The 25,426-nt window shown below is 42.6% G+C and overlaps 1 protein-coding gene across 1 annotated transcript in view; it reads left to right on the forward strand.

The window, feature by feature from the left end:
• The first annotated feature begins 4,286 nt into the window (after positions 1–4,286).
• LOC135522456 (zinc finger protein 236-like) overlaps positions 4,287–25,426 on the forward strand; it is a 122,768-nt gene continuing 101,628 nt past the window's right edge. Inside the window, exons 1-6 of the mRNA XM_064948730.1 lie at positions 4,287–4,494; positions 8,116–8,249; positions 9,234–9,398; positions 9,785–9,963; positions 10,197–10,327; positions 20,524–20,696. Of these exons, the coding sequence (XP_064804802.1) occupies positions 4,443–4,494; positions 8,116–8,249; positions 9,234–9,398; positions 9,785–9,963; positions 10,197–10,327; positions 20,524–20,696 (834 nt within the window). The 5' untranslated portion in view covers positions 4,287–4,442. The remainder of the gene's footprint in view (positions 4,495–8,115; positions 8,250–9,233; positions 9,399–9,784; positions 9,964–10,196; positions 10,328–20,523; positions 20,697–25,426) is intronic.

The following is a 25,426-nucleotide window of genomic DNA, read 5'->3' on the forward strand; positions in this document are numbered from 1 at the left end:
CGGTAGAGATGCTCCTAATGATCGGCTATGAAAATGTTATAATCGGTTATAATCTCCACCTGGCACAGCCAGAAGAGGACTGGCCACCCATCATAGCCTGGTTCCTCTCTAGGTTTCTTCCTAGGTTTTGGCCTTTCTAGGGAGTATTTCCTAGCCACCGTGATTCTACACCTGCATTGCTTGCTGCTTGGGGTTTTAGGCTGGGTTTCTGTACAGCACTTTGAGATATCAGCTGATGTAAGAAGGGCTATATAAATTGATTTGATATGAACAGTTGATGTTGAGATGTGTCTGTTACTTGAACTCTGTGAAGCATTTATTTGGGCTGCAATTTCTGAGGCTGGTAACTCTAACGAACTTATCCTCTACAGCAGAAGGTAACTCTGGGTCTTCCTTTCCTGTGGCGGTCCTCATGAGAGCCAGTTTCATCATAGCACTTGATGGTTTTTGCGACTGCATTTGAACAAACATTCAAATTTCTTTAAATTTTACAGATTGACTGACCTTTCATATCTTAAAGTAATGATGGACTGTTGTTTCTCTTTGCTTATTGGAGTTGTTCTTGCCATAAAATGGACTCTTTTACCAAATAGGGCTATCTTCTGTATACCACCCTTACTTTGTCACAACACAACTGACTGGCTCAAACACATTAAGAAGGAAAGACATTCCACAAATGAACTTTTAACAAGGCACACCTGTTAATTGAAATGCATTCCAGGTGACTACCTCATGAAGCTGGTTGAGGGAATTCAAAGAGTGTGCATAGCTGTCATTAAGGCAAAGGGAATGCTACTTTGAAGAATCTCAAATATAAAATATATTTTGATATGTTTAACACTTTTTTGGTTACTACATGATTTCTCATGTGTTATTTCATAGATTTGAAGTTTTAACTATTATTATATAAATAGAAAATAGTAAAAAACCCTTGAATGAGTAGGTGTGTCCCAACTTTTGACTGGTGCTGTATTTATTCGAAGTAATGTTGCGCTGCTTTTTTTATTGACTTGGCCAAAGCTTTTGATATGGTAGACAATTCCATTCCTCTGGGCCGGCTAAGGGGTATTGGTGTCTCTGAGGGGTATTTGGTCTGGTTTGCTAATTCCTCTCTCAAAGAGTGCAGTGTATAAATTAGAGCATCTGCTGTCTCAGCCACTGCCTGTCACCGAGTGAGTTCACTAAGGCTCGATGCTCATCTCAATTTACATCAACAACATAGCTCAAGCAGTAGAAAGCTTTCTCATCCATTTATATGCAGATGATACAGTCTTATACTCAACTGGCCTCTCCCCGGATTTTGTGTTAAACAACAAATCTTTCTTAGTGTCCAACAAGCTTTCTCTGCCCTTAACCTTGTTCTGAACACCTCCAAAACAAAGGTAATGTGGTTTGGTAAGAAGAATGCCCCTCTCCCCACCGGTGTGATTAGTACCTCTGAAGTACTTAGGAGTATGGCTAGATGGTGCACTGTCCTTCTCTCAGCACATATCAAAGCTGCAGGCTAAGGTTAAATCTAGACTTGGTTTCCTCTATCGTAATCGCTCCTCTTTCACCACAGCTGCCAAACTAACCCTGATTCAGATGACAATCCTACCCATACTAGATTATGGAGACATAATTTATAGATCGGCAGGTAAGGGTGCTCTCGAGCGGCTAGATGTTCTTTACCATTCGGCCATCAGATTTGCACCAATGCTCCCTATAGGACACATCACCGCACTCTATACTCCTCTGTAAACTGGTAATCTCTGTATACCCATCACAAGACCCACTGGTTGATGCTCATTTATAAAACCCTCTTACGCCTCACTCCACCGTATCTGACATACCTACTGCAGCCCTCATCCTCCACATACAACACCCGTTCTGCCAGTCACATTCTGTTAAAGGTTCCCGAAGCACGCACATCCCTGGGTCGCTCCTCTTTTCAGTTGACTGCAGCTAGCGACTGGAATGAGCTGCAATAAACACTCAAACTGGACTGTTTTATCTCCATCTCTTCATTCAAAGACTCAATCATGGACAGAGTGTCCAGTAAGAGTTACTGACAGTTGTGGCTGCTTCGCATGATGTATTGTTGTCTCTACCTTCTTGCCTTTTGTTCTGTTGTCTGTGCCCAATAATGTTTGTACCATGTTTTGTGCTGCTACCATGTTGTGTTGCTGCCATGTTGTGTTGCTAACCTTGCTGTGTTTTCATGTGTTGCTGCCATAGGCCTCCCTTTATGTAGTGTTGTGGTGTCTCTCTTGACGTGATGTGTGTTTTGTCCTATATATTATTATTTTTGAATCCCCCATCCCCGCGGGAGGTCTTTTCCCTTCTGGAAGGCCGTCATTGTTAATAAAAATGTGTTCTTAACTGACTTGCCTAGTTAAATAAATGTTAAACCCCCCAAAATGAGAAAAAAATGTAAAGTCAAATGGCATCCCAATCTTGAAATATTTCTGTTCCAAAGAACTTTGAGCCCCTGGTTGTAGATGTGTCCATAAACCAGAATACACATTTATTTGTTGCTGAGCTTTTACCCCCCCAGCATCTGATAATAAATATAGTTTCTGTTCCTAATAAACAACTATGAACAGGTACATATTCCTTGTCACACATACCCTTAATATATAAACAATCAATCCCTAATATATATATATATATATATATATATATATATATATATATATATATATAAAACAATCAATCCCTATATAAACTCAGCAAAAAAAGAAATGTCCCTTTTTCAGGACCCTGTCTTTCAAAGATAATTCGTAAAAATCCAAATAACTTCACAGATCTTCATTTTAAAGGGTTTAAACACTGTTTCCCGATGCTTGTTCAATGAACCATAAACAATTAATAAACATGCTCCTGTAAGACACTAAAAGCTTACAGACGGTAGGCAATTAAGGTCACAGTTATGACAACTTAGGACACTAAAAAGGCCTTCCAACTGACTCTGAAAAACACCAAAAGAAAGATGCCCAGGGTCCCTGCTCATCTGCGTGAACGTGCCTTAGGCATGCTGCAAGGAGGCAGATATGGCCAGGGCAATAAATTGCAACGTCCTTACTGTGAGACGCCTAAGGGAGACAGGACGGACAGCTGATCATCCTCGCAGTGGCAGACCACGTGTAACAACACTTGCACAGGATCGGTACTTCCGAACATCACACCTGCGGGACAGATACAGGATGGCAACAACAACTGCCCGAATTACACCAGGAATGCACAATCCCTCCATCAGTGCTCAGACTGTCCACAATAGGCTGAGAGAGGCTGGATTGAGGGCTTGTAGGCTTGTTGTAAGGCAGGTCCTCACCAGACATCACCGGCAACAACGTCACCTATGGGCACAAACCCACCGTCACTGGACCAGACAAGACTGGCAAAAAGTGCTCTTCTCTGGCGAGTAGCGGTTCTGTCTCACCAGGGGTGATGGTCGGATTTGCGTTTATCGTCGAAGGAATGAGCGTTACACCGAGGCCTGTACTCTGGAGCGTGATCGATTAGGAGGTGGAGGGTCCGTCATGATCTGGGGCGGTGTGTCACAGCATCATCGGACTGAGCTTGTTGTCATTGCAGGCAATCTCAACACTGAGCGTTACAGGGAAGACACCCTCCTCCCTCATGTGATACCCTTCCTGCAGGCTCATCCTGACATGACCCTCCAGCATGACAATGTCACCAGCCATACTGCTTGTTCTGTGCGTGATTTGCCATGGCCAGCGGATAGCCTGTATCTCAATCCCATTGAGCATGTCTGTGACCTGTTGGATCGGAGGGTGAGGGCTAGGGCCATTCCCCCCCAGAAATGTCCGGGAACTTGCAGGTGCCTTGGTGGAAGAGTGGGGTAACATCTCATAACAAGAACTGGCAACTCTGGTGCATTCCATGAGGAGGAGATGCACTGCAGTACTTAATGCAGCTGGTGGCCACACCAGATATTGACTATTTCTTTTGATTTTGTTCAGGGACTTATTATTCAATTTCTGTTAGTCACATGTCTGTGGAACTTGTTCAGTTTATGTCTCAGTTGTTGAATATTATGTCCATACAAATATTTACACATGTACGTTTGCTGAAAATAAACTCAAGACGTTTATTTTTTTGCTGAGTTTACATCTCAATACATCATACTTCAATGTTGCATTCCCCCAAGTCGTAATTGTATGCTGTCATTGGACATAAAAAAAAATCAAATAGACTTTATTCCCTATTGATGACACTCATGCTCCTCCTTGAGACAATGCACATACATATACGCTAGATGTCTCCCTCCTCCATGCATCAGAGCCTCACAACAAGTAGCCTCGCTCGACGTGCACTACTACCGCACTGAAGTGTTCATGTGTTCGCTGATTTCTGTGTCCGCGAGGTGCTCGTCGTGAGGCAGTCGCCATTTTGAAACCCAAATCGTTCACAGTACACCCGCCCTGAAACCTGGAACTATGCCGCGGGGCCGGCCTCGCAAACTGAGGGATAAAACCAACGACGGAACAGGTAATCAGTTCCAAAATGTCACGAATAAAAAAGGCAGCGACCATGCTGTTTACACAAGTTCATAATGAATGGACAAGCTGTTGCGTAGCTGAGATAAACTCACTTGAATATAGTGTATATAGTCCCCGGATATAGTATTGCGGGTGTCCATTGCTTTGTGCTGTAAAGTGGTGATTGAGGCGGAATGATATTAATAACATTTCGGTGGCTCTACTTATTCGGATTCAGTCTAATTTACTATTCGGTGAGGCAACAGCTCTCGTAGTGTCCCGTCAAATATAGGGCATTTGGCTAGGTAACGTTAGTTAGTGGTTTTCTGACTCATGTGTTAGCATGTTGGTGCTTGGCAGTTGGCTAACAGGCTAGCCTTTGTTTTTAATTTGTGTATGCGAGAAGACCGCTAGCTAGATGTCACTCAGCTAGCCAAACCATCAGGAAAGTAGTGTTTCACCATCCATTCTCTCTCGGTTCGCTGCAGCTCGATACGATATCCACATTTGCGACTTATAACTACAACCGTTAACTAGCTAACTAACATTAGTTTAGCTAGTTAGCGTCCATGTCGAGTGATCAGAAGAGAATGGGTTTTCTGCATGTGGCTAAGTTTGTTGCTATCCTATAGCTAGCTAACGCGTTGCTAGCTAGATACACCTGAGCTAGCAAGCTAACAGCACAGATAAACAATGCACTCCAGCCGCAAATTGTCTTGGCTAGGTGTAATAAAAAAACGAAGAATATCCCTATGCCAGAATAAAGTCAATTTGTAGTTAGTTAGCTAGTATAAGAGTAATAACGTTAGCTAGACAAGAGCTATAGTACAAGTTAGGGTATTTTGTCATGTTTAGTTTTGACAGCCTATTAACTCGTCCAAGGTAACTAGTTAGCGTAAAAATGACTTGCCTAGTTAAAGGTTAAATAAAAGTATTTCCAACCAGCTCGGCCATCAGGTGTGTAATCATTACTCCTAGAAAACTAGCGTTTCTATTGGTCAGATTCAGGTAGGTCCATCCCAATTTGCTGACCGGTCCAATAGAAACGCTAGTTTTCGTTCAACAGTTTGATGATTACACACCAGTAATATTCAGTGGGTTTGTTTGGTGCAGTGGTCACCAACCATTTCTGTGTCAAAATGCAAGGTGAGATCTATCGCTCAGATTTGTTTTAAATATGACTTAAAAGTAAGCCTATGCAACATTAACGTTTTAAAAACAGTACTGTAGTAAAGAGGTTCATGCACTAGCCTATAGGCCCAAAATATTGTCACTGCATTGCTTGAATTGCCCTGCCAATGCATTGTTTGGACCATTTAAAAAAAAAAAAAAGGTATATATATTTATATTTCAACATTTGAGGTAAGTTATAGGATCACACCAGTAATAGTCCGTTGTTGTATTACTTGTGAGGTTCAGCTGAGTGAGCTTACATTTCAATAATTGTATTTTTTATTTTACTGGGCTGATGGTGCCTGCATCTGGTCGGTCTCAGTGGAGAGAGAGCGAGGGCAGAAGACTGAGGGTCTGCCTTTCAAAGTCCCTACACTCCCTTTCCTCCTATGACACTGACCAAAAAGTGACAGTCTTCCAGTTGATGCTGAAACTCGAGTCACACCGCATTATGTCCGCTTCATGCACAAATTCATGTTACTCCTATGAACAGTTAAATAGTACAGTTAAATATTCCATGATATAAAAAATAAAGACCCAAGCCGCTAATAATAATGCAAGCCTATCGATACACTTTCCGAGTCATTCATTACAACTTAGTGCTGGTTGTAGTGGAAGTAAGGAAGAACCCACATTTTATGTCTTATAAAAGTGTTGAATAAAAGGTGTTGACAGTGCGGAGTAAAAACAAGGACTCACTCAAAAACATCAGCTCTGTGATGTATTTGTTGACAGTCTCAAGTAATGTCTTTAAAAGTTTTGAAATCTCACAGTATCGACTTTCCTGTAGCTTACTTTTACGCCTGCTATGTTACTGCAGACACTGTAATCTTAGCCATCCGATTGGTCAGAGTTAGGCCTATAGTGCACTTGATTTGCTCTCCGGGCACGCCAGGAATGCAGAGTTCATACCTTCAGACAAATGAAATGGTTCAAAATCAATGTTGACAAAACAAAATACGCTAGACAAGGTGGGATATTTTTTGGTCAATTGTGGTGGAAACCCTTTTATGTGCAAATATTGATAGAAAAACCATAATGTCACAGTGAACTTGGAGTCACGTGATGTAGCCTACTACCACCACGACTTATGACCTGCTCATATGATCATTACATGCAACATGCGCAATGTCTGTAGATATAATTACAGTGACCTCTTTCAAAAACAAATTGTGTACCTCTAATTTTATATCAATGAGCTGGGCACATGTAGTAGTTCCAGAAAATATACAGGCCTATATATATATTACAAAATGACCAAGTTGAGTGCAACAGTTGTCATTAAAAGTAGGCCCAATCCAGAAAGGACTCCTCGTCCCCCTGATATTCAAATTCGGCCCCTGACATTTCATGTGGACCCCGGTGTTCACTAATTTCATAGACTTAAATAACAAATCATTTTGAGCGTTGTGCGTACTGTTGAAACTGAACTCCATATTTGCTCTGTAGCCTGTGCCCCTCGCCCTAATCCTTCAATGTTTGCAGATCTGTAAGGTCAGTCTGACGTATCAATATGGTGGTAGCATCACCACTGCACTGTGTATGCTACCTATCCAGACCCTTCAGATTTGCAAACATCGAAAGATTAGGCTAGTACCAAGGGGAAGGGGTCGGTAGTGATTTGGGACAGGCCCATATCTGTTACCCTATGTAAGCCTACCCATTACCTGATTTTGCTACCAGATAGACCAAAACATATTGGTGGATGCTCTGTTTATTTATTTTTATCTTTATTTAACTAGGCAAGTCGGTTAAGAACAAATTCTTATTTTCAATGACGGCCTAGGAACAGCGGGTTAACTGCCTTGTTCCAGGGCAGAATGACAGATTTTTACCGTGTCGGCTCGGAGATTCGATCTTGCAACCTTTCGGTTACTAGTCCAACGCTCTAATCACTAGGCTACCTGTTGCCCCTACCCTCCTGTCTTAACCTTCTTTTTAGTTTAGGTATGAAAATTACAATAAATGTGATTATTAGGCTTTTACTTTTCTTGTCTGTTTGTTATTTGGATTAGTTTAGTTTGAAATATCTCCTTTCCACACATCAATCAGACAAATGCATACAAACCCAGGGTTTTCCCCAAAGACTGTAAGAGGTGCTGTGCCACCTTGTGGACTGGCTGCACCACTATGTAAATATATATAAATATATTTTTAAACTGTGTTATCATATAAGGACATTATTTTCTCTAGTTTACATGAAATGGCAGTTGCAGTTGTTCAAAAGCTGCCCCCCTCCGGGTCTCCCCGTTTCCATACATAGCAGCACTACCCTGTTAAAAACAATCCTGGAGAGAATCCTGCAAATCCTAAACCTAATATTTTACTGTCTGGAATCTGCTGGGAAATAGGCTGGTGGACCAAAACATTAGGGAAATTGCAGGTACCATTTAAGTAACCTAATTATGAACACCTTGGTAATATGAGTGTCTGTCTCCCTCTCTCTTTTTGCCAACAGAGGGTATATCTGGAGCCAAGCAGGACAACAGCCATGGGGATTCCAAGGACAACAAGTGCACTGTCTGCTCCCAGAGCTTCACCACTGAGAGCCAGCTACAGAGGCACCAGCGCGACCATGAGGCCAACGACAAGGCAAGCATAGTGCAAAGGGCCAGACGAGGCTGTCTGACACAACATTGGCACCCAGGCTAGGTCTTTCCAGCCTGTCTCTTTCGCCAACTCCTTATGGAATTGTCATGCCAATGTTTAGCTTGACAATGGAGTAAGCAAAATCATAAACCCATCTGGGACTGGGCTAGTACAGACCTACCTTAATGATCTTATTTGATATGGATAGAAATGTCCTTCATTCACATGATGGATTTTGTATATGTATGAATGGTGTGCTGGATGTGAAAACATTAGATATATGTTACATCCATTGTTGATTAAGGTGAAGAACCCCAAAAAGTACCAGCATATAGGCCTAGTCCTTTTACTGATGTTTATGCCTGACATACGGATGAGTTGTCCTCAGATGACAATTGTAGCTTGTCCACAGAGATACAGTATGAGTGGATTTAAGTTTGTGTTTACTATTCACTATTCAGCTGTCAGAGTGGGAGAGCCTCTTTGCAGGGCAGTGAGCAAACAGTCAGACAGACCGAGGGAACATCCTCTTAAGACAAATAGCCCAGTGTATGAGGGAAATGTAGTGGCACTAGAAAGCAAATGCAACTGACACAGAGTTATTGAAGAAATAAATATATTAGAAATATACCCAGGAAATAAGACCTTCAGCCAAACAGACCAACTGGCATTTACCTGAAAATTATAATATAAGAGAAAATGTACTGGCTTGACTGTTATTGTAGGACTCAGTTACTCATTCACAATTTTTAAAACGTTTAAGTCATTTAGCAGACTGTCCTATCCAAGTTGACTTACATGATCAATAAGGGTTAAGTGCCTTGCAAGGGCACATCGGAAGATTTTTCATCCACTGCTTGGTGAGTTCGGTTACTGGCCCAACACTCTTAACCACTAGGCTACCTGCAGCCCACACAGTCACTCACTTGCGCACACTTGCTCACTTACTCACTCATGAACTGCCTTTTCTCTCTTCCTCACTTCCAGCTTCACCGGTGCGACCAGTGTGCTCAGACGTTTAACGTGGAGTTCAACCTCATGCTCCACAAGTCCACACACGCCACCTCGAACCCCACCTGCCCGGTGTGCCACAAGAAGTTCTCCCGCGTGGCCAGTCTCAAGTCCCATATCATGCTGCATGAGAAGGAGGAGGTTTGTCAATCAGTGATATGATTGAACCCATTGAAACATATTTAAAAAATGTGATTGTCTTGAATCTGCTGGGAAATATGGTTTTTATCAAAGCTAAAAATGTAATTTGTAGCTGGTGGATTAGCCTACTATTAATTATCTTATTAATTCAATTAATCAATAAACAACTGTGGACTTTTTCACATCAGGTCACAACCATCCTCATAATAATAATAATAATGATAATACATATCATTTATATAGGTGACAACTTTCTAAACCGCAAAGACGTTTGTATGATCGACTCATGCGTGTCTTCTGAATTGTGGTCCTTCTCCAGCTTCCTCTTGTCTGTGACCTCATCTTCTCATTTCTTTCCCCCTCTGTTCCTTCCCTTTGTCCTCTAGAATCTGATCTGTACAGAGTGTGGTGACGAGTTCATTCTCCACAGTCAGCTCATGCTGCATCTGGAGGAGCATCGCAAAGAGCTGTCTGGGGCCAAGGTGTACACCTGCAAGACCTGCAGCAAGGAGTTCAAGATGGCGGGCCAGCTCAAGGAGCACACCAAGACCCACGTCAAGATGAGGTTAGAGAGCGAGGGGACAGTATCACAGAGGGTCTCCGGTTGATTGATACTGTTGTCCAAAGTGCTTGTTTAGCAACACATTACTAAGTGGATTGAGTGCTCTTATCTCCCTGTGTCTTTCTGTTTGCTATTTTTCATTTGGAGGACCACCAGTTAAATTGTGTTTCAAAAGAACAACCTGACATTCCACATTGGGTTGATTTCTGTTTCTCTGCACTTGTTTTTTCCGTCAGGCCACTCAGTTCGAATTCCAGAAACTACAAGAAGAATATCGATCGGAGTGGATTCACCAACAGCTGTCAGCACTGTGGCAAGACGTTTAAAAAGCCCAGCCAGCTTGTTCGACACACACGAATACACACAGGTAAGCAAAAGACAGCTGAGTCATGTTGATTATGGCACGCATCAAAAAACATTTAGCAAATTAAAATGAGTCCCTCCCTGTTTTCAATTGGTATTCTTCTGTTTCACGCCTAATGAACACGATCGAGGCTTGTTCTGCTTTATACAAGATTTGGATTTGTTGATTTTGAAAGGGAATTAAATGGAGAGCATGAAATAAAATAATGGCCTCAGTCAGTATGGTGTATCACTGTTGGACACCAGGGGTCTCTACCATGATCCTTGCCTCTCATCAAGATATCCAAGATGGAAAGACTTGTTTGTTTTTGTCTCGTGTAAAAAAAAAAAAATCTGATTAAATATACCTTCCTGCAACCTGCCTCACCCAATGTGGTACGGATCTGCTATTTTTTTTAGACCTTATAACTGGAACCTCCATAAGAAGCTAGCCAGATAATTAGCTACTAGTTATTTATTCATTGTTAGACACTGCTAATGGCATTTACCTTTAGCTCAGACACCAGCCGCTTTAGCCCTGTCAATACCTGCCAGTCTGCACAGCGCGATATCAGCCCTGAGCATATCGGACTGCTTTTTTTCCCACTACATCACCGGATTCTCGTCGCAAGCTCTGGACCATTACACCGGATCGTCGCTAGCTGCTACCGAGTGGCTATTTTGGCTATCGCCCTTGTCCAGGAGCAAGCACCAGTTAGCCTCGAGCTAGGCCCATCTCTTGGCTAACAAACGAAGAACACCAACTACCGAACCTCTCTTGCCATTTGGCCTGGACCCTTTGTCGACACGGCAGCCCGCCGATCCATCACGACTGGTTTACTTGTCTGCTGACGTAATTCGGCCAATGTGCTCTCAACCGGCCTCTGCGTCGTGGATGTCGGTGAAGACCCATCTGCTAGCCCTGGCCGCTAGCTTTCTACGCTCGCCTAGCGTAGTAACGACTACTGAATGGTTCCCTGTTCCATCTATTGCTGCTCATTGGTCCCTATGATCACTCGGCTACACAGCTGATGCCTGCTGGACTGTTCATTAACACAGTACTTTGTTTTGTTTATCTGTCGGCCCCAGTCTCGAACTCAGGCCCTGTGTGTAGCTAACTGACCCTCTTTGCCCATTCATAACCATTTACCCGTTGTTGTTGTCTTAGGTGTTTACCCATTGTTGTCCCAATCAACACCTGCGATTGCTTTATGCCGCTCTCATGTCAATATGCCTTGTATACTGTTGTTTAGGGTAGCTCTCATTGTTTTATTTTACTTCGGAGCCCCTAGTCCCGCTCAACATGCCTCAGATAGCTCCGTTGTCCCATCCCCCACACATGGGAGCGTGCACCTAGCTTAATTGGCGCATCCAGAGATGCAACTTCTCTCATCGTCACTCAATGCCTAGGTTTACCTACACTGTACTCGCACCCTACCATACATCTGTACAGAAATCTGCTCCTTTTATTCTCTGTTCCCAACGCTCTAGACGACCAGTTCTTATAGCCTTTAGCCGTACCCTCATCCTACTCCTCCTCTGTTCCTCTGGTGATGTAGAGGTTAACCCAGGCCCTGTGTCCCCCCAGTCACTCTCATTTGTTGACTTCTGTAACCGCAAAAGCCTTGGATTGTTAGGAGAATTATTGTCAGTTATCGTCACAGCTGTGTATATACCCGATTAAGCAGACACCACGACTGCCCTCAAGGACCTTCACTGGACTCGACGTAAACTGGAATCCATATATTCTGACCATGCATTTATTGGAGCAGGGGATTTTAACAAAATAAATTTGGGAACAAGGCTACCTAAATTCTATCAGCATATTTATTGCCGCACTCGCACGGGCAATACACTTGATCACTGCTACTCTAACTTCCCCAATGCATACAAGGCCCTCCCTTCGACAAATCCGACCAAGACTCCATCTTGCTCCTACCGTCTTATAGGCAAAAACTCAAACAGGATGTACCCGTGACTAGAACCATTCAACGCTGGTCTGACCAATTAGAATCCATGCTAGAATCCACGCTTCAAGATTGATCACGCGGACTGGGAAATGTTCCGGTCAGCCTCTGAGAATAACATTGATCTATATGCTGACTCTGTGAGTGTATTTATAAGGAAGTGCATTGGAGATGTTGTACCCACTGTGACTATATTAGCGTCCCACCCGGCCAACATCCGGTGAAATTGCAGAGCGCCAAATTCAAAATACAGAAACTCATAATAAACATTCATAAAATATACAAGTGTTATACATCGGCTTAAAGATTAACTTCTTGTTAATCCAGCCGCTGTGTCAGATTTAAAAAAGGCTTTACGGCGAAAGTATACCATGTGATTATCTGAGGATAGCGCCCCGCTTACAAAAGCATGCAAACATTTTCCAGCTAAGTAGATTAGTCACGAAAGTCAGAAATAGCGATACAATTAATCACTTACCTTTGATCTTCATATTTGCACCCACAAGACTCCATGTTACACAAATGTTTGTTTTATTCAATAAAGTCCCTCTTTATATCCAAAAAACTCTTGTTTTGTTGGCGTGTTTTGTTCAGTAATCCACTGGCCCAATGGCGGTCACAACAGGCAGACGAATAGATCCAAATAGTACCGGTAAAGTTTGTCGAAACATATCAAATTTATGTTTTTTATTAATCCTCAGGGTGTCTATTGTCTTTATAATCAATAATATTTCAACCGGACAATAGCATACTCAATACAAAAGAAAAAGGATGGGGTGAGTGCTCCCGGGCACTGGCGCAAAAGCTCTTGTTCATTCGAGCGACCACTCAGAAAATGTTGTCATTCTTACTAATTTTTCAGAATAAAAGCATGAAACAATGTCTAAAGACTGTTGACATCTAGTGGAAGCCATAGGAACTGCAATCCAGGTCCCATCCATTTATATGGTGGTTATGCTTTCAATGAAAAACACTCAATTCAAAAGAATGCCACTTCCTGGATGGATTTTCCTCATGTTTTCGAGTGCCATATCGGTTCTGTTATACTCACAGACATTATTTTAACAGTTTTGGAAACTTGAGTGTTTTCTATCCAATACATATCCTAGCTTCTGGGCCTGAGTAACAGGCAGTTTACTTTGGGCACGCTTTTCATCCGGATGTCAAAATACTGCCCCCTACCCTAGAAAGGTTAAAACCTACCCTAACTAGAAACCATGGATGGATGGCGGCATTCACGCAAAACTTAACCATGGAAAGAGGACTGGGAATATGGCCGAAATATATAAACTGTGTAGTTATTCCCTCTGCAAGGCAATCAAACAAGCGAAATGTCAGTATAGGGACAAAGTGGAGTCGCAATTCAACGGCTCAGACACATAGACCCCGTCACATTGTATGTGGCAGGGTCTACAGGAAAACACGCTCTACAAAAAGAAAACCAGCCACGTTACGGACACCGACATCTCGCTTACAGACACACAAACACCATCTTTGCCCGCTTTGAGGATAATACAGCGCCACTGACGCGCCTGCTACCAAGGCCTGTGGGCTATCCTTCTCAGTGGCCATTGTGAGTAAGACATTCAAACGTGTTAACCCTCGCAAGGCTGCAGACCAGCTGGCTGGTGTGTTTATGGACATATTCAAATGCTCCCAATCCCAGTCTGCTGTCCCCACATGTTTAAAGATGGCCACCATTGTTCCTGTACCCCAGAAGGTAACTGAACTAAATTACTACCATCCCATAGCACACACTTCTGTCATCCTGAAGTGCTTTGAGAGACCTGTCAAGGATCATATCGCCTCCACTTTACCTGCCACCCTAGACCCACTTCAGTTTGCAAACCACCCCAACAGGTCCACAGACGATGCAATCGCCATCACACTGCACACTGCCCTATCCCATCTGGACGAGAGGAATACCTATGTAAGAATGCTGTTTACTGACTACAGCTCTGCATTTAACACCATAGTACCCTCCAATCTCATCATTAAACTGGAGGCCCTGGGTTTCAACTAGAGGTTGACCGATTATGATTTTTCAACTCCGATACCAATTATTGGAGGACCAAAAAAAGCCGATGCCGATTAATCGGTCAATTTTTTTTTTTTTTGTAATAATGACAATTACAACAATACTGAATGAACACTTATTTTAACTTAATATAATACATCAATACATGGGATAAATAATGAAACATGCATAAATAATGTGTTGGAGAAGAAAGTAAAAGTGCAATATGTGCCATGTAAAAAAGCTAACGTTTAAGTTCCTTGCTCAGAACATGAGAACGTGAAAGCTGGTGGTTCCTTTTAACATGACACTTCAATATTCCAAGGTAAGAGGTTTTAGGTTGTAGTTATAGTATTTATAGGACTATTTCTCTCTATACCATTTGTATTCCATATACCTTTGACTATTAGATGTTCTTATAGGCACTTTAGAATTGCCAGTGTAACAGAATAGCTTCCGTCCCTCTCCTCGCCGCTAGCTGGGCTCAAATCAGAAACACATCGACAACAGCCACCCTCGAAGCAGCATTACTCATGCAGAGCAAGGGGAACAACCACTCCAAGTCTCAGAGCGAGTGACGTTTGAAATGCTATTAGCGCGCACCCCGCTAATCAGCTAGCCATTTCACATCGGTTACACCAGCCTAATCTCGGGAGTTGATAGGATTGAAGTCATAAGTAGCGCAATGCTTGAAGCACAGTGAAGAGCTGCTGGCAAAACGCACGAAAGTGCTGTTTGAATGAATGCTTACGAGCCTGTTGCTGCCTACCACCGCTCAGTCAGACTGCTCTGTCAAATATCAAATCATAGACTTAATTATAACATAATAACACACAGAAATACAAGCCTTTGGTCATTAATATGGTCGAAACTATCATTTTGAAAACAAAACGTTTATTATTTCAGTGAAATACGGAACCGTTCCGTATTTTATCTAATAGGTGGCATCCCTAAGTCTAAATATTGCTTTTACATTGTACAACCTTCAATGTTATGTAATAATTACGTAAAATTCTGGCAAATTAGTTCTGAATGAGCCAGGCGGCCCAAACTGTTGCATATACCCTGACCCTGCTTGCAATGAATGCAAGAGAAGTGACACATTTTCACCTGGTTAATATTGCCTGCTAACCTGGATTTCTTTTAGCTAAATTTGCAGGTTTTAAAAATATATACTTCTGTGTATTGATTTTAAGATGTTTATGGTTAGGTACACGTTGGAGCAACAACAGTCGTTCTGCCCCTGAACAAGGCAGTTAACCCACCGTTCCTAGGCCGTCATTGAAAATAAGAACGTGTTCTTAACTGACTTGCCTAGTTAAATAAAGGTGTAAAATGTAAAAAAAATCTGCCAAATCGGTGTCCAAAAATACAGATTTCCGATTGTTATGAAAACTTGAAATCGGCCCTAATTAATCGGCCGACCTTTAGTCTCAACCCCGCGCTGTGTAATTGGGTCCTGGACTTTCTGATGGGCGGCCCCCAGGTGGTGAAGGTAGGAAACATTTCTGCTTCGCTGCTCAACACTGGGTGCTCACTCACCCTTATGTACTCCCTGTTCACCCATGACTGCGTGGGCATGCACACCTCCAACACAATCATCAAGTTTGCAGACGACACAGTATTGGGCTTATTGGGCTTTATTACCAACAACGGCGAGACTGCCTACAGGGAAGAGGTGAGGGCACTTGGAGTGTGGTGTCAGCAAAACAACCTCTCACTCAACGTCAACAAAACAAAGGAGATGATCGTGGATTTCAGGAAACAGCAGAGGGAGCAACCCCCTATCCACATCGACGGGACAATAGTGGAGAAGGTGGAAAGTTTTAAGTTTCTCGGCGTACACATCACAGACCAACTGAAATGGTCTACCCACACAGACAGTGTGGTGAAGGGGCAACAGTGCCTTTTCAACCTCAGGAGGCTGAAGAAATTTGTCTTGTCACCTAAACCTTGACAGACTTTTACAGATGCACAATCGAGAGCATCCTGTCGGGCTGTATCACCGCCTGGTACGGCAACTGCACCCCCCTCAACAGCAGGGCTCTCCAGAGGTTTGTGCGGTCTGCACAACGCATCACTGGGAACAAGCTACCTGCCCTCCAAGACACTCACAGCACCTGATGTCACAGGAAGGCCAAAAAGATAATCAAGGACAACAACCTCCCAAGCCATTTCAAGTCTGTTCACCCCGCTACCATCCAGAAGGCGAGGTCTGTACAGAAGGCCAGCATGGCTAGAAGGCCAGCATCCCAGAGTCATTTCTTTACTGTTGACGTTGAGACTGGTGTTGCGGGTACTATTTAATGAAGCTGCCAGTTGAGGACTTGAGGCGTCTGTTTCTCAAACTGGACACTAATGTACTTGTCCTCTTGCTCAGTTGTGCACCGGGGCCTCCCACTCCTTCTATTCTGGTTAGAGCCAGTTTGGGCTGTTCTGTGAAAAGAGTTGTACGAGTTCTTTAGTTTCTTGGCAATTTCTCACATGGAATAGCCTTCATTTCTCAGAACTAGAATAGACTGATGAGTTTCAGAAGAAAGTACTTTGTTTCTGGCCATTTTGAGCCTTTAATCAAAACCAGAAATGCTGATGCTCCAGATATTCAACTAGTCTAAAGGTGGCCAGTTCTATTGCTGCTTTAATCAGTACAACAGTTTTCAGCTGTGCTAACATAAGTGCAAAAGGGTTTTCTGATGATCATTTAGCATTTTAAAATTATAAACTTGGATTAGCTAACACAACGTGTCATTGAAACACAGGAGTGATGGTTGCTGATAATGGGCATCTGTACGCCTGTGTAGATATTCCATAAATCAGCCGTTTCCAGCTACAATAGTCATTTACAACATTATCAATGTCTACACTGTATTTCTGATCAATTTGATGTTATATTAATGGACAAAAAAAATTATTTTCTTTCAAAAACAAGGACATTTCTAAGTGACCCCAAACTTTTGAACGGTAGTGTACATATCCATTCCTCCCTTTTAGATTTGTGTGCATTCGGTAGTTGTTGGGGAATTGTTAGATTACTTGTCAGATATTACTGCACTGTCAACTAGAACCAAAAGCATTTCGCCACACTCATAAATATCTGCTAACCATGTGTATGTGACCAATACATTTGATTTGAAATAATCTTAACATTTTCAGAAGTTGCCCTTCTTTGCCAATACACCTACTGCTTTCCTTTCGGACATATCACCTGAGATAAGTGCACATTAAGCGCAGACTCCCAACCCAGACTCCTCTCAGTTCATTCAGAGCTTCAGCTATCCTTCCTCACTGAGCCCCTCCATGCCACCTCATCTTAATGTTAATTTGTGGGCTAGATGGATGACTAATGCTGTGCTGGAGATGGTTGGCCTGTGCTCTGAATCTCAAACAGCACGTTAACGGACGTGCTGAAGGGGAACTATGGGGCTTCAAGCTCAGCCTGCGGGCTCCAGTCAGCTATCTGAAACTAAAGCCGGTATTGTCAGCTAAGTATCCTCCTCTGCTCTGATTCCACATCCTCATTGTCTAAAGCAAGACAAGTTAGTCCCTGTGGGCTTCTCAGCTTAGCTAAACTAAGATCTCCCTGAGCAGTCAGGCTTCACAACTGTTCACTCAACCAAGACTGCTCTTCTCTGTGTCACGGAGGCTCTTCACTGCCAAAGCTGACTCTCTCTCCTCAGGTCTAGGAGGTTAAGAACAATCTCCTGCTTTCGACACTGTGAACCATCATATCCTCCTCTCCACCCTCTCAGGGCTGGGCGTCTCATGTTCTGCACACTCTTGGATTGCATCCTACCTGGCAGGCCGCTCTTACCAGGTGACATGGAGAGGATCTGTGGCTGCACCATGTACTCTACTGGTGTCTCCCAGCCCTCTCCTCTTCTCTCTATATACCGAGTCACTCGGCTCCGTCATACCCTCACATGGTCTCTCCTATCATTGCTATGCGAATGACACTAAACTACTTTTCCCCTTCACCATTTCTGACACCCAGGTGACGACATCTCTGCGTGCCTGCCAGATATCTCAACTTGGATGTCGGCCCACCACCTCAAGCTCAACTTAGACAAGATGGAGCTGCTCTTTACACAGGAAGCGGCGCAGGTCCTAATCCAGGCACTGTCCTCTCCCTTCTGGATTACTTCAACTCGCTGTTGGCTGGCCTCCGCTTGTGCCATCAAATCCCTGCAACATATCCAGAATTCTACAGCCTGCCTGGTTTTTACCTTCCCAAGTTCTCTCATGTCACCTCGCTCCTCCACACACTCCACTGGCTTCCAGTCGAAGCTCGCATCCACTACAAGACCATGGTGCTTACCTACAGAACAGCAAGAGGAACTGCCCCTCCCTACCTTCAGGCTATGCTCAAGCCCTACACCCCAACCCGAGCACTCTGTTCTGCCACCTCAGGACTCTTGGCCCTCCAACCCCTACGGGAGGGCAGCTCCCACTCAGCCCAGTCCAAGCTCTTCTCTGTCCTGGCACCCCAATGGTAGAACCAGCTTCCCACCTGAAGCCAGGACAGCAGAGTCCCTGCCCAACTTCCGAAAACATCTGAAACTCTACCTCTTCAAACAGTATCTTAAATGATCCTCTACCTCATCTCGGGACTAAAATGTAAATGTAAGCAGTAGTTTTCCTGCGGGATATAGACACCTTTTCTGTGTTTGCAAACATTGCCACACGAGGGCGATGTGTGTAAGTTGGTGGCAGAATAAGGGGGAGTTCTAATAGAATGCCTGCAAAAAAAAGCCTCTATTTACATGTTGCTAATGAGTGCATTTCACAGTACTTTTGGATTATAATTGGATATTTAAGGCTCTTATGAATTTTCTGCTTAATATAATGTTTGTGTCCTCGCAAATCAACTGCATTATATTAACACTTCAACTTCAACCAGTAAAATGTGTTGTATGCTGGGAAAGGGTCTATTTACTGGTCTGTCCGTCCTCTCTCTCATTTCACTTTGTACCCCTCAGGTGTATCTCTACCTCCCCAGGTTTATTGAGTAGTGTGTGTTAGCTCTTTACCATTCTTTCCCTCTTTTTCTCCATACCAACGAGGTATACTTAAGCAATAAGGTAAGAGGAGGTGTGGTATATGACCATGGTTAAGGGCTGTTCTTATGCACGACGCAACATGGAGTGCAGCCCTTAGCCTTGGGAAATTGCCCATATATCACAACCCCCCCCACAAGGAGCCTTGTTGCTATTATAAACTGGTTACTAATGTAATTAGAGTAGTAAAACTAAATGTTTTGCCATACCTGTGGTATATGGTCTATCAGAATTCAGGGCTCAAACCACCGAGTTTTATACCATCAGATTGTTGAATACTTGTTTCTGATTGGCTTGAATGGCATTCTAGGGCGTGCATTATTTCCCTATAATGCACAGTAAAATTGCACGGTATAATTCAATGGCAATGAAGTTCATTCTTACATTTTTTTTTGCTGCTTTTTTAAGCAAAAGCTCAATTGGAAATATCATTGGAAATGTTCAATTCGATTTTTATAATAGCCAGCTAGGATATTGGTTTAGTTAGCTAAGCTAGCAAGTCTATTTGTTTGGTTACCAAGGCAACTTAGCTAGCTAGTAAACATATAGCCATGGTATAAATTTAGATAATCACCTCAGGGCCCTATGCATTCTCTGTCAAATAATGCAACTCCACGGAAGTGTTGTGGAACACACCTTCCACGTCATGCTTTATTTTCCAGAGAACGCACAGCCCCTCATTGATTATCCCTTTCGCGTTCTTTCTCTGCCTTCCTCTCTCTCCCTCTCACATTTTGTCATGGGGTACAGAGAACATTTTTCAGTTTAAAAGCACACTTTCTTGCAATTCTATAAATTTTGCAATGTCTAATGTGTATTCATGTGTTATTTAAGTGACTCAAACAGTACAACAAAATCTATGGGCAAAAACACATTAGCTGACATGGGCTAGTTGATCTTGAAATTTCTTATAAATAAATAAATAGCTCTCTGAAGTATGCAATAACTGACATGACAACAGGAAAACTGATGATGCAATACCCAATTGCATCTTGTGGATTCTACTATTACAACTTTCAAGAGTAAGTTGAAAGCCTGACTGAGTTTCTTAACAATTCAGCCCCCCCCCCCCCCACACACACACCACCTGCCGACCTACAATTTGAGAACCACTGATCTATACCACCCAGATGTATTGAGTTGTGTTCTCTCTCCCATCTATCCTCTCTCCCCTCCCACCCAGGCGAGCGGCCGTACAAGTGCAGCCACTGCAGCAAGGCCTTCAACCAGAAAGTGGTGCTGCAGACCCATATGGTGAGGCACACGGGAGAGAAGCCCCACCTCTGCATCTTTTGCCCCGCTTCCTTCTCGCAGAAGGGCAACCTGCACTCGCACGTCCAGAGAGTGCACTCTGAGGTAAACAACCAACGAACTACATCACCTTGCACATCCCAGATGGGATGGTGTATCGCTGCAGAATGCTGTGGTAGCCATGCTGGTTAAGTGTGCCTTGAATTCTAAATAATCATCCGTTCACCTACTCACCAAAACTCTCAAATTTGGACTCGTCAGACCAAAGGATAGATTTCCACCGATTTAATATCCATTGCTCGTGTTTCTTGGCCCAAGCAAGTCTCTTCTTATTGGTGTCCTTTAGTAGTGGTTTCTTTGCAGCAATTTGAACATGAAAGCCTGATTCACGCAGTCTCCTCTGAACAGTTGATGTTGAGATGTGTCAGTTCAAGTAACAATGTGAAGCATTTATTTGGGCTGCAATCTGAGGTGCAATTAACTCTAATGAACTTGTCCTCTGGAGCAGAGGTAACTCTGGGTCTTCTGAGAGCCAGTTTCATTATAGCACTTGATGCTTTTTGAGACATAGGAACTGCAAATGGAGTCCTAAGTCAATGGATCTGTAATGGCATTGAATAGAAAACTACAACCCCCCCCAAAAAAAACTTCCTGAATGGATTTTTCTCAGGTTTTCGCCTGCCAAATCATTTATATTATACTCACAGACACTATTATAACAGTTTTGGAAACTTTAGAGTGTTTTCTATCCATATCTACCAGTTATATGCATATATCTTCTGGGCCCGAGGAGCAGGCCGTTTAATTTGGGCATGCTTTTCATTTAAAATTCTTGCTGCCCTCTACCCTAGAGAGGTTAATTTAATGCATTCCAGGTGACTACCTCATGAAGCTGGTTGAGAGAATGTCAAGAGTGTGCAAAGCTGTCAAGACAAATGGTGGCTTCTTTGATGAATCTAAATATATTTTGATTTGTTTGACACTTTTTGGTTACTACATGATTCCATATGTGTTATTTCATAGTTTTGATGTCTTCACTGTTCTACTACCATGCAGAAAATAGTAAAAAATAACAAAACTCAGGACACGCCTACTCATTCCAAACTTTTGACTGGTGCTGTATATTTTAGCAATTACATTTACTTTTGATACTTAAGTACATTTTAAGCCAAATACTTTTTAGACTTTTACTCAATTGGTATTTTACTGAGTGACTTTCACTTTTACTTGAGTCATTTTCTATTAAGTTATCTTTTACTCAAGTATGATAATTGGGTACTTTTTCCACCACTGATCTTAATCAAGGGTGTCCATAATTTTGGACCCCACTGTATATGCCATTTAGGGTAGAGTCTAAGGCTATCTGGACTGACTTTACCACTCAGAAAAGAAGGCTTCCATTCTATTACACTGTCTGTAACAGAGCTTGTTAATTAAAAAAAGCCTCTGCATGCATTCAGATGACAGACAAATCATACATTGTCATTAGTAAGAAATGGATTTGATATGGGGAGGGTCTTGTGTCTTCAGGCCTTTGACCCCCCCTTTTGTCTTTAATCAGTTAGATACACAGAAATAATATAGAACTTTATTATGAAACAGAAGCTTCTATTACTGATGTAGCAACATTGCACACATCTGTGATATTGTCACATACAGTGGGGCAAAAAAGTATTTAGTCAGCCACCAATTGTGCAAGTTCTCCCACTTAAAAAGATGAGAGAACTGTAATTGTCATCATAGGTACACTTGAACTAATACAGACAAAATGAGAGAAAAAACCCCCAGAAATTCACATTTGTAGGATTTTTAATTAATTTGCAAAATATGGTGGAAAATAAGTATTTGGTCACCTACAAACAAGCAAGATTTCTGGCTCTCACAGACCTGTAACTTCTTCTTGAAGAGGCTCCTCTGTCCTCCACTCGTTACCTGTATTAATGGCACCTGTTTGAACTTGTTATCAGTATAAAAGACACCTGTCCACAACCTCAAACAGTCACACTCCAAACTCCACTATGGCCAAGACCAAAGAGCTGTCAAAGGACACCAGAAACCAAATTGTAGACCTGCACCAGGCTGGGAGGACTGAATCTGCAATAGGTAAGCAGCTTGGTTACACTACGCCGCCAGGGATTCAAATCCTGCAGTGCCAGACGTGTCCCCCTGCTTAAGCCAGTACATGTCCAGGCCAATCTGAAGTTTGTTTGAGAGCATTTGGATGATCCAGAAGAAGATTGGGAGAATGTCATATGGTCAGATGAAACCAAAATATAACTTTTTGGTTAAAACTCAACTTGTCATGTTTGGAGGACAAAGAATGCTGCATTGCATCCAAAGAACACCATACCTACTGTGAAGCATGGGGGTGGAAACATCATGCTTTGGGGCTGTTTTTATGCAAAGGGACCAGGACGACTGATCCGTGTAAAGGAAAGAATGAATGGGGCCATGTATTGTGAGATTTTGAGTGAAAACCTCCTTCCATCAGCAAGGGCATTGAAGATGAAACGTGGCTGGGTCTTTCAGCATGACAATGATCCCAAACACACCGCCCGGGAAATGAAGGAGTGGCTTCGTAAGAAGCATTTCAAGGTCCTGGAGTGGCCTAGCCAGAAAAAGAAAGTCCGTGTTGCCCAGCAACAGCCCCAACGTATCACTGCTTTAAAGGAGATCTGCATGGAGGAATGGGCCAAAATACCAGCAACAGTGTGTGAAAACCTTGTGAAGACTTACAGAAAACGTTTGACCTCTGTCATTGCCAACAAAGGGTATATAACAAAGTATTGAGAAACTTTTGTTATTGACCAAATACTTATTTTCCACCATAATTTGCAAATAAATTCATAAAAAATCCTACAATGTGATTTTCTGGATTTTTTTTCTTCTCATTTTGTCTGTCATAGTTGAAGTGTACCTATGATGAAAATTATAGGCCTCTCTCATCTTTTTAAGTGGGGACAACTTGCACAATTGGTGGCTGACTAAATACTTTTTTGCCCCACTTGCATTTGACGTTCCATGGGAAAATAATGAGCTTAAATGGAAAGCAGTCTCAGGGTAATTCTGGTTGATGATTGCAGTCTAGGAGTTGGTGTTTATAGGTAGATGTTTTGAGTGAGTGAATGACTGTACACTCTTCTGGACCTGAGTGCTACTTTCATCGTATTTGTGTCCGCTAGTCACCATTACTTACATCTGTGCAAATGAGGACATGCAAATGTGAGGCTTTGTACTTTTTATTGAGTGGCCAACTTAATCAGCTAGCCATTCAATTTTCCCCACCCCTCACAACAAATACATGTGATAATTTTTTACGGAGCCCGTCAAATTATTATTAATTTTTTTAACAAATGGGGAAGAGATTTTAAAGAGCGTCCGTAGCACTGACGGACAAAAAACGCTAACTGACAATGATGCAGTGAGTTGATTGAATCTCCCCTGAAGCCCCAAACCGCAGCTGTTCAACATGTTTGAATAATGCATGTGATTCTCACAAGTGTTCCTCCACATACTCTGGCAGTCAGGACCTCGGCTTTATGAACGGACTTTATGAATATATTAAAGTCAAATGTGAGTGGGAATACATTTCATAAGCAGAAGCATCTGGAATATGGACAGGGAAGTGGGACTGTTTTTTGATTACCCCAAAGTTTTTGCATGAAATTGTTCTCTATCCTAATTGCTGCCTTATATTAGATTGCCCTTTAAAATAATCAGAAGATTAATATTTGTAATATCCCTCTTGGCTGAAGATACAATATGTATAATATATACAGTTAGGAACACCTGCTCTTTCCATGACATGGACTGACCAGGTGAATCCAGGTGAAGGCTATGATCCCTTATTGTCACTTGTTAAATCCACTTCAATCATTGTAGATGAAGGGGAGGAGACGGGTTAAAGAAGGATTTTTAAGTCTTGTAACAATTGGTTGTGTATGTGTGCCATTCAGAGGGTGAATGGGCAGGACAAAATGGGTGGCAGGTAGCCTAGTGGTTAGAGCGTTGGGTAAAAATCTGTCGTTTTGCCCCTGAACAAGACAGTTAACCCACTGTTCCTAGGCCGTCATTGTAAATAAGAATTTGTTCTTAACGGACTTGCCTAGTTTATTTATTTATTTATTTATTTATCCGTTATTTAACCAGTTAAGTTGACTGAGAACACGTTCTCATTTACAGCAACGACCTGGAGAATAGTTACAGGGGGGAGGAGGGGGGTGAATGAGCCAATTGTAAACTGGGGATTATTAGGTGACCATGATGGTTTGAGGGACAGATTGGGAATTTAGCCAGGACACCGGGGCACACCTCCACTTACAATAAGTGTCATGGGATCTTTAATGACCTCAGAGAGTCAGGACACCCGTTTAACGTCCCATCCGAAAGATGGCACCCTACACATTGGGATTTTTTTTAGTTAGTTAGTTAAATAAAGGTTAAATAAAAAAGACTTCAATGCCTTTTCAATGGGTTATGGTAATAGGTAATTGAGCCAGCAGCATACCACCCTGCATACCACTGCTGGCTTGCTTCTGAAGCTAAGCAGGGTTGGTCCTGGTCAGTTCCTGGATGGAAGACCAGATGCTGCTGGAAGTGGTGTTGGAGGGCCAGTAGAAGGCACTCTTTCCTCTGGTCTAAAAAAAATAAAAAATATCCCAATGCCCCAGGGCAATGATTAGGGACACTGCCCTGTATAGGGTTTACAATAGGCTCATTCATCCCCCTCCTCTCCCCTGTGACTATTCCCTAGGTCGTTGCTGCAAATGAGAACGTGTTCTCAGTCAACTTACCTGGTAAAGTAATGGATAAATAAAAAATAAAATAAAAAGGTG

Source organism: Oncorhynchus masou, chromosome 30 (assembly GCF_036934945.1).
Source record: "Oncorhynchus masou masou isolate Uvic2021 chromosome 30, UVic_Omas_1.1, whole genome shotgun sequence".
NCBI classification, from domain to species: Eukaryota; Metazoa; Chordata; class Actinopteri; order Salmoniformes; family Salmonidae; genus Oncorhynchus; species Oncorhynchus masou.